Genomic DNA, 10,003 nt, shown 5'->3' with positions numbered 1-10,003 from the left:
AAAACCTTTCTTTATTTTGAGTCTAGAATCCGAAACATTTCTGAACAGTCTTTACAAAGAGTCTGAAATGCTCTGAATCAGAGCAACATTCAGGACCAATATTCTCTGAATTCCTCTGATTCGGAGCAACTCATAAGGAATTTCTGAATTGGCTCTGAATTTGAAGAAATTAGTGCAGAATGTGAGCTGAATCCGCCTCTGAAACAGTGCTAAATTTGCTTTAGGGTCAGATACGTGTTCCCACAAGACACAATTGATAGTTTATCAAATATAAAATGATAATCAGAGACTTCTCTGGAGGTGTCCTTTGATAGCCATAATGTCTGCACTGTCCATCACAATCAAACACGCCGAAAACATACCACACAGAACAAAACTTAGTCGCTTAAATTCCTCAGTGGTAGGCAGAATGGAGAAACTAATACCAAAATACCTGGAATGTGAATTTCCCAAGAGCGAGGTGCCAACAAGCATAAGAAAAATGCTGCTAAAGACTTAGAGCAGATCCTAGTGGGGCTCCTTTTACAGCCGTAAGGTATAAAGAGTTAGGGCTACTTATTTCTGCGCGCGAAGTAGGCTTACTTAGTTCTCTTTGACTAACCGACTCTGTAAAACACTGAAGAAAAGTTTTAATTATAACGATGGTTATAATATAAAGCACCGGGTTCAATGGTATACACATAGTAGTGTATCAAGCTTATAGACTGAGTGGAATAAGGTGTGCATGTGTTATATAAATGAGAATAGAGTCTTCTCAGTCTGTGATTGGTTAATTGAGAAGATAGATTAGATAATGCACTTTCTCTATTTTCATCTGATTCAGATTTTGATAGACTATCAGTGATTGTAACTGCACAACTGAAAAAGCTGAAAAAGATCTACAAATCAAATCACTAACAATCACTGGTTAGATGTGAAAGATATTGAGGATGGACTGACATAGAATAGTTACAAGCAAGACCGACTAGCGTTTTTTGTTAAACTTGAGGAATTGTTAACTGTTGAACTGGAACAATTACGGCAGACGAATTCAACTTTTCATGTCATCTGACTCCACCATTTGTCTTCTCATGCGTCGCGGAAAAATGTCCTCTTAACGTTTTTCAGAGAATGGAAAAAAGTGGATTGAAGATCTCAATACTTTCCAAATGTGTTCATTCAAATCCAGGTTGGTCAATTTTTTATGCGACCAATCAAACTCATTGCGGAAGTCCACAACTTTTGTTTTATTTCCTATCCAAAACGTCGAGCTTTACAAGTAAGTCCAATCCTACAATTGAGTTTCCAAATTTTTCGCGAAAATAAATCGAAAACGCATTTTTGGCATAAAATTGTTCTTCGTTTTTTTTAGTAAATCTTACAAAAAAACTTTTGGATCAAGTTTTCACGCAAGGATGATTCTGTCGAAAACAAAGGCACCAAATGTGAAATCATCCTAGGAGTTCGAAACTCTTGTCTTGAAAACTCTTTTTTTTTAAATTTGTGGTTGTGCACCTACTACTATGAACACTAACATGAATGGAGCGCAAATATTATATGTCATAGCTCACAAAATCCAAATCAAGAATTTGTTTTTTTTTAATTTTTACTGAAAAGCATCTTTTCTTTTTATTTTCTATTCTGAGATCCCAAAATTTTTGTTACTTCGTAAGTACCCAAGCGTTGATTTTACATTTCATGATCATTGTAAAATAAAAACATTTCAAAACCATGTTTTTCATTTTTTATACCATTTCTGTTCCACAAAACCTAAATTTTTATTTTGCCATTCTGCATTTTTTGACTTACAATTCAGCATAAGTCAAGTTTCGTACCAATATTTGTAGCAGGAACCACGCAGCAACAGTTTGAACCCGTTTCATTTGTTAGCAGCTGAAATTGAGAAAATTTTGAACGACTCAAAGCATTGGAAATTATCTATCCATTGTTAAAATACTCCCTGAAATCTAATCAGGAAAACAATAAGAATATTTAAAATCATGGGGAATTGATCTCACAGAACAAGCGAGCGTTTGGCTTAGGTAGTAGCCAGCTGGGACTTTGGAATGCTAGCATTGGGGGGGGGGGGGGGGGGGGGTTGTTCAAATGATGAGGGAAGTAAAGCTTCAAAAGTTAAATTTAATGAACTGCTATGAAGATTGTGAAAAGAGGTACTGTTAATGGATATCATTCAGCATTGTTTTAGTCACTAGTGTATCATTTGCAGTAAAATATTTCCACCTTTTCCCATCATTTTTCTCTCAATGAATAAATTGGGGATTAGTTTGTCGCCAACATCCATGATAGAATCTGCTGGTTAGAGCCATGCCGCAATTAGTCAATATCTCAGCTGAACTCCAGTGTCAAAATGACTGGATTTTGTTCATTGGATGGGTTGAATTGGATTGCAAAAAAATCCGAGTTGTCTATGATGCACATTGGCAACATGGCATCTATTTCAAGATCTTTCCTGCTGTTCAGTCTGTCTCCATCCTTCACTCTGTCCATATCTATCTCATACACTGAACACTTTCCTATTCCACTGAAATTACCATCACCCACAAACAGATATCCATCGCAATTAGTCGTCGTATGCATCATTGATCCTCCTTGTTCCATTTCATTTTCATCATTATCTTTGTTCCCTCTTACCCAAACTAATCCACAAATAAGATTGTTATCTTGTAGTGTGATGTATTTAATGTCACTTGCTTTACTCTCTTCTATTTCCCCACTTTCACAATCCTTTTCCTTCTCTCTCCTCTTATTCTGCAGATTAGAATTATCGCAGTAGTTCTCTTCATCTCCATTCATAGTCTCTCTACTCGTCTTCTGTCTCTCCTTCTCCTCTTTCCCTCTAATATTATTACCTGCTTCCAATGCTACAACTGCAACTCTATTCCCTCTTGTCCTCAAAAGCAAATGACTCCCAATGTAGCACACACTCGATGTCATAGAATCTCTTTCAATATCCAGTCTCACCCTGTGAATACATTTCTCTTCTCTGTAGATGTAAACACACTCCCATCTACATTTTCTATCATTTCCACTAACCGACATGGTCACAATGGCCATTCTGTTACCACATCCTCTCAATGCCCAATGAAAAGAATTATAATAATAACGAAAACCCCTGCTGTCTGCTCTCTGTTGATGTTGTTCCCTGCTGATGAGACTTGTGTCTATCTCCCTCTCCTCCCTCCAGTCACTCTCTTGTCTCAACACACTCACTCTCCATCTCTTATTTCTCCTATTGAGTACAGAAGCATAGAGAGTGTTGTCACTTGTCATTGCTATAGAACACAACAAACTCTCATCCCCCCTCTCGCCTTCCCATTCCACTCTACCTCCAACTGTCAAACTGTTCTTCTCACTCTTCATATCTAATATTAGAACTGCATTTGGAGCCCTCCCAAAACATATGACTTGCTGTGTGCTCCAATTGTAAACTGCTCTCCTACAGTCAAAGCTCTCTTCACACTTGAATTTTGCCTTCACTGATTTAAGATTCCTCCTCCTCCTCCTTCCTATCATTATCTGTGACGTCACAGTTTCACTTCTCTCCTTCAGCGTTTCACTCGAATCTGTTTGCCCGCGTATATTCTCTTTTTTTTCTTTATCACCGTTTGATGGTAACAAGTTTGTCACTTTTTCTCTGATGCGTTCGCATTCTTCATTTAATTCTGCCTGGATTGCAATGACTGTTTTAGTTTGTGTGGCAACCATTTCTCTAACCACTTGCCTTTTATTCATCAACTCTTCATTATTCCTTGATTTCATCACTTGTATTTGTCTCTCTTCCAGATTACAAACCTCTTTCACAAACTGTTCAAAAACACTATTAAACTTATTCACACATTGAGTGGTTTGTTCCCTGTAGTCTTTGATTCGATCACAAATGTGCTTTTCAGGCTCCAAAACGAACTCGAATAACTTAATCTGGTGATGATTAATGTCTCCGTGATCGTTTCTCCAACAAGTTTTGCATATTGAAATGTTGCAGCTAGAGCAAAAGTATTTGAGAGGTTTTCCGTGTTCTCTGCAGTTATTCGTTGAAGAGAGCTCACGTGTTTCCAAATCTCCTAAAAAGTTGAAACTAAAGGATGTTTGGACACACACAGACTTAGTTCGATTTTTATTTCAACTTTTTCGTCCATTCATGTTCAGACTTTCGTACGTTACAACTTCCCGTTACACAAAAATCCAAAAGGCACTGATAAGAAAAGCACTGAAAAAATTCTTATTTTTTCGTCGTTTTTCTAAAGCCAAACAGGACACATTTCAAGGACACATTTCAAGGGAAATTACTTGTACTCTCTGTCTAGTAGTGTGAATTCAGAAATATAAAGTCAGGTTAAGCCTCTTTTATCGTAGAATTACTGTTTTACACGTTTTATCTGTACAAAGTCAAGTTCCCACTTCTTTGGTGGAAGAGTTTCTTTTGTATTATCAACCTTCAACAGTGAGAAAAAACGGCTAATCAGCCAAAACACGTGCGAGACAGGTAACGTGGCGGACGTACGTACCGTAAGCCGTTTTTACTTTGACAGCGCGTAAAGATCCGCCTTTGGCCAAGTTGCAACTGATGCTAATGAGCAACAGTGGGCAAAAAGGTAGGCCAGGCATACCGTACCAAAGCAAAAATAACTCAAGGATCTTTTTTGAAACACCACCAAAACTTGTGTCAGTGAAACAAGCTGATTGTGTTGATTCTGTGACGTCCGGCTGCAGCATCACCAACACTACATATTCAATAATACCTGATGACGGAATATTGCACAGATATGACTACAAATGAATTGATTGGGTACCTAACAACTGCTTATCTGAAGGCCTAAAGTTCAGCTCGATATCTTCAATCTGTTGTCAAGAGCAGTGAACAAGTTTTCAAAAAATTTGAAATTTTTGGGCTCTTTTTGCTCAATACGTTTTAGTTGGGTTTTCAACAAAAACTGAAACTGGTTCTTTTCAATCCGAGCAATTTTTGTTAATTTGAGTTAAAATGATGTATCATTGAGAAACTTTTTAACTAATGTTTTTCAGCAAATAAGCAACGCTTTAATTCTTGATTAAAAAAGATAGTATTAACAGTCCGATGAATGTTTTTTTGATAAGGTGAATCGATTTCCTGAACATTACAGGGAACAATGCCAATCATAGGCACATCTTAACTTGTTCGCAAATACGTTTACAGAAAAACAGAGTTTTTTGGATAAACATTGTAAAAAGACCTTGGGATTTTAGGCATTTTTTTCTGCAGACGTTGAAGTTGATGAAAATATTATATTGTATTCGAGCAATTTGAAATTATTTGATTTTAGTAGAGAGCAAGAAACTGTTTAATATTCGGCGTAGAAAAGATTATTGTTTTCTTTTAATTAAAAGCTGAAAAATGAAAAACGGTGAAGAAGTTTTGAAAACTTTAAATCTTAATGTCTCTGTCTCCTTTAGAAACGAAAAAAAAAATTGAGCGACCGATTCATGTTTTCAAGGGGTTTTAATCCAATGATACCACTTTTCATATTTGCATTTTGATAAGGCTGTGAATTTTGATAAGTGAATATGATAACCTAGAGTTCGTTTTATAATGCATTACCTGTAATCAATTCAATTTCTTCAGGTTCCCCACCAAATATGATAGGATGCGAATCGCTACTTGGTCCTTGAAGCAACAACGAAGAATCTTGATGTACAATTTCAGCCTGGGAACTGGCGTGGTTTTCTGGTATGTTTGGAGAAAAGGAGGCTGTCTGTTCGTATTGGAGTTCTGGCGTGAGATCACTTTGATGACTGGTCCTGTTTGTAGTTCTTAGACGGTTTTCCTCAGCAAAGAAAGGAGCTTGAAGAGATCCAAGAGGTGTTCGACTATCAATTGCCTCCGTCTCTCTAACAACTGCATGTGGTCCTGGAATATGTCCTTAGGTTTTCAAACCAATAATGAATTGACTGCGTCCGTTTTGGTAACTAATAGACAGTTTGTTTTTAATCAAACCATCTTTTAAATAGCTGGGATTATTAATTTTTGGGTGTGTATAATAACTTTGATACATAAAACTTAATTTCTAAACTATGAATCAATTTGTCATTGTAAAATATAATACATTGCATGTATTGTTCGATTCCACTTTTTTGCTGATGACCTGAAAGAGTAATTATTGAAGCGTCAGAAAGGAAGCGGTGTATTTGATGACTTCTGCTCTGTATGTGTTGCATATCTCAATATGTAAAATTTCGAGAACACCGGGACAAAAAACAGCGTTCAAGCGAGACTGTGCGCAGCACAAAGTGTTTCAATTTGCAAGATGTCTTTTCTAGTAAGAAAACTGAAAAAGTCTCAACAGTCATTCTATATACCCGGATAGAAGTTTTTGGGTAAATTTTTGTAAGAAATGCGGTAATTGCAGTGAATGCGGTGAAAATAAATATTTCACCTCATTTAACCACATTTCTTACAAAAATTATTAATTTTCACCGCATTTCACTGCATTTCTTACAAAATTTCACAGCCAAACCTCGACCCGGGTACATTTTTATCAGAGTTACCTCGATTTTCAATTATTTTAAGATTAAAAGTTTTCCTAAGAAATTGGATGTTCAATAAAATCAATCGCGCGAAAAGAAAAACTGCAAACACAGACAGTAGTTTGCAAGGAGAAAACATTGAATGAGTATACACTCTAGAAGTAGAAAAAAGAAGTTAGTGACCTTTTTCATATCTATTTGTTTCTCGGATTGGAGAAAAACCCATCTGTTGGTTATCCTTTAGTTAGACTGATCAGCCAATTGAGAAATTTTCTCAATGAAATTTTACCGAATGTCAAGATGTCATCAACAATTTCAGTTATCGATTATCCGAAGTTTTTCTGTAAGAAATATGTTTAAAGTTATGTTCAACCCACCTGTACAGATTTGAACAATTTTTGATTTCAAAAAACTAAAGTTCACCAAGAAAAAAAACTCTCCGATCACTTTTCAACTCGAAAAAATGTTTCAGTTTGCAGTTATCTACTTTTTCTTTCTAAATACTGAAGATTTGTGTTGTTTAGTTATCTCACTTAAATGATTCCGTAATTCGACAGTTTCGTAATTTGACAGTTTTTTTTACTAATGATCTTGGTACAAATTCAACATACATAGTTTATTTGACAAACATTAGTTGCATAGAACCCTTAGTTAACTGATAGACTTTCTCTTGGTCAGTATTTCGCAGCAATTTAAACAAATATTATTTGCTTTTGAGGTTATCACAAGGTTCAATCTAAATTCAATCAAATTGGAGTTCAATCAAATCCGACCGCCAATCAAAATGATGTCAATTTTTAAAAGATCAGCATCAAAGTTATTTAAGATCTGAATTAAAGAGCTGAAAATGAGAAACGTTCTTTTGTTATTTTCTCAAGTGGTTGGTTGCCTTCCTGCTGTTATGGTCTGTTGACGCTCTCCTAAAAATCCAAGTATATTTAAAGTCATACTAGCAACTAAATGGAGCAAGATTACAATAAGGAAGGGCTGAAAATGCTAGCATCAATTTGATCAAACAATTTTAAGAAAAATTTGATTTTAAGTTTTTTTCTTGAAATCAGATTTTTGTTTGAAGCAAAATCAAACTGTTGATCTCTTCATCTTTTTGCCGCATTTTATGATGATCAACAATAAAGTCTGATCTTCACTAAATACTTTTTCAGACTGTGAAGCTGGCGGGAGTGAGAGTTGTCGCCACAGTCTTGGGAAAACCACTTGATAAACTGTAGACAATCCCTAGAGTGATGATTGATCGGATCGAAAATTGACCTGTTCTGCTCATAGGACAGTTCATGGGCCGAATTTTGTGTTTGCGTGCTTCTGAAAACTCGGAGACCCTGGGTACGACTAATTGTTCAACTTTAATGCCAAAAAATCACCAACAGATCGATATTTGACCATGTTCACATTTCAAGCTCGTTGAAGTCAACAAAACTTTTTTCACAAATCACGTTTCGTTGATAAAGTTGATGCAAATTTGTCACAAAGAAGATCAATCAGTTGAAAAAACTCTCTAGAACAAACAAAGGCAGTAATTCGCAATTTCTAATTCCAAACAACTTTAATTCAAAACAACTCAATTGTTTATTCACTTGTCAGCTCGGGGAAAATTATAAGTTTGAAATTTTTCACCTTTTCGTTTCAAGATATTGAAGGTTTGTGTATTTAATTACCTGAATCAAGTGATTTTGTCATTTGACAACTCTTCAAGTCTAGACAACTCAACAAAGTACGTTTTGTTGTTAATCAAGCTGAAATTAAGAAGACGGTTGCTATGTTGACGCAAATAATCTTCTTCGTTTTTCGCGAATGACTGTATCTTTTATAATCTTTTTGGTACAAATTCATCTTTTGTGATTAATTGGGCTTTTAATAGTATCATGGAATCCTTTATTAACTGAGGGACTTCATTTTCGCCAGTTTTTTTTTCGGCAATTCTAAAATTACTATTTCTACCTCAGAGAAAACTCAACATGTTTTTGTCATTTGGTGTTCACGTTAACACATAAAAAAGTTCAAAAAAATTTACATCAAGTCGGATTTCTAAGTAGAATGATATCATTTTTATATCGCAAGCCTCAAAGTCAATTAAAGTCTGAAGTAAGGAGTAGGGACTTTTCGTTTCGTTCCTTTCTCAAGTGGGTGCCTTCCTGTTATAATTTTGAATGTCTCCTTATGGAGAGGTCTTCTTTAAATTGTTTTGGTTACAACGAGGAAGAGCTACAATTTATAACATCAATTTGTTCAAACAATTACCAGAACAATATGATATTTTACTTTCTCGATTATTTCTCCTGATTTGAGCTTTTTTAAATGTTTGAAGCTAAAATATACTGCTGATTTTTCTATATTTTTTACACGTCATTTTGATTTCATTGAGTGGCCAACCGAACGTCAACGGAGAGTTTAAATTTTAAAGGTAACTGAAGTATCCTAAACAATCCACAGAAAAATAGATCTGGAAAAAAGTTTACAACTTCAAGTTGAATTTGGTTTGCCAGTGAATTCAGCTTGCTACCAACTCATTCTTTAATGCTACCAACTTATTGCTACCAACTTTTTAATCCGTAAATGATGATATTACCATTAAATTAGACACATGCTTTTAAATTTTGTCCGAAAAGTAAATTTCACAGTTTTCACACAGAACTAGGTGGGTCAGGCGAATTTTTTTTTACATTTCCCGGGCCGATGAATTTGGCCAAAATTATGTAAGATCAGCGGCATCTAGCACTGACATGTTGGAAGAATCACCGCAATTTTCTTACATAATATTGCGTTGAATTTAGCGTTGATCTTGCAAAAAATCAAAGCCTTCACTTGAACTATTAACCTCCGATTGCGTATGGGGCTCGAACAACTGACCTCCTGCTTGCTTGTCGCCTCTTCTACCATTGTGCCACAGTACCTTGGTTTCATTAAGAGCCGGAATCCTTATAAGGCGTAGATTTTACATATTTTGCGTTGAATTTAGCGTTGATCTTACATATTTTGCGCATGATTTTATCTTAGGTCTTTCATATTTTGTGTTGAATTTAGCGTAGAATTTGCATACATTTCGTTGAATTTAGCAGAGATCTTACATAGTTTTCGTTGAAATCAGCATGGATCGTACAAATTTGGCGCTGAATTTAGCGTAGATCTTACACGATTTGCGTTGAATTTAGCCGAGATCTTACATACATTCAACGTTTTCAACGCATTTACCTTGTGAGGCGTACTGGGAAAAGTTAAAATTCTTTTTCAAACTTTGAAAAAATTTGAATTCCTTAAATCGTCTGCAATGGTTTTTGCACCGTAAGAAAGAACTCAAAGGTTATTTTTTTGCTGACTTCATGTTTCTCACCTTTGCAGTATCGGGGTCGAAACAGTGAAAAATATTGATTTCTCGAAAAAAAACTTGAGAAAACTTTAAAATCGTAAAATGATCTGAAATGGATTGTGCACTATGAAAGAGCACTAAAAAATGATTTTTTGCTGGCTTCACTTTTCTCACCTGTGA

At 35.5% G+C, this 10,003-nt stretch overlaps 1 protein-coding gene across 1 annotated transcript in view; it reads right to left on the bottom strand.

Annotated features, from left to right (window-relative positions):
* Nucleotides 1-1,674: 1,674 nt before the first annotated feature.
* Nucleotides 1,675-10,003, bottom strand: part of LOC142344116 (uncharacterized) — a 28,947-nt gene continuing 20,618 nt past the window's right edge. The window contains exons 2-3 of the mRNA XM_075395621.1: nt 5,576-5,884; nt 1,675-4,061 (exon numbers count right to left, since the gene is read on the bottom strand). Of these exons, the coding sequence (XP_075251736.1) occupies nt 2,326-4,061; nt 5,576-5,884 (2,045 nt within the window). The 3' untranslated portion in view covers nt 1,675-2,325. The remainder of the gene's footprint in view (nt 4,062-5,575; nt 5,885-10,003) is intronic.

The sequence above is a fragment of the Convolutriloba macropyga genome, chromosome 1, assembly GCF_964194025.1.
Source record: "Convolutriloba macropyga chromosome 1, txConMacr16.3, whole genome shotgun sequence".
Classification (NCBI taxonomy): Eukaryota; Metazoa; Xenacoelomorpha; order Acoela; family Convolutidae; genus Convolutriloba; species Convolutriloba macropyga.
The sequence above is the reverse complement of the archived record's forward strand: the minus strand, read 5'-3'. Positions and strand labels throughout refer to the sequence as shown.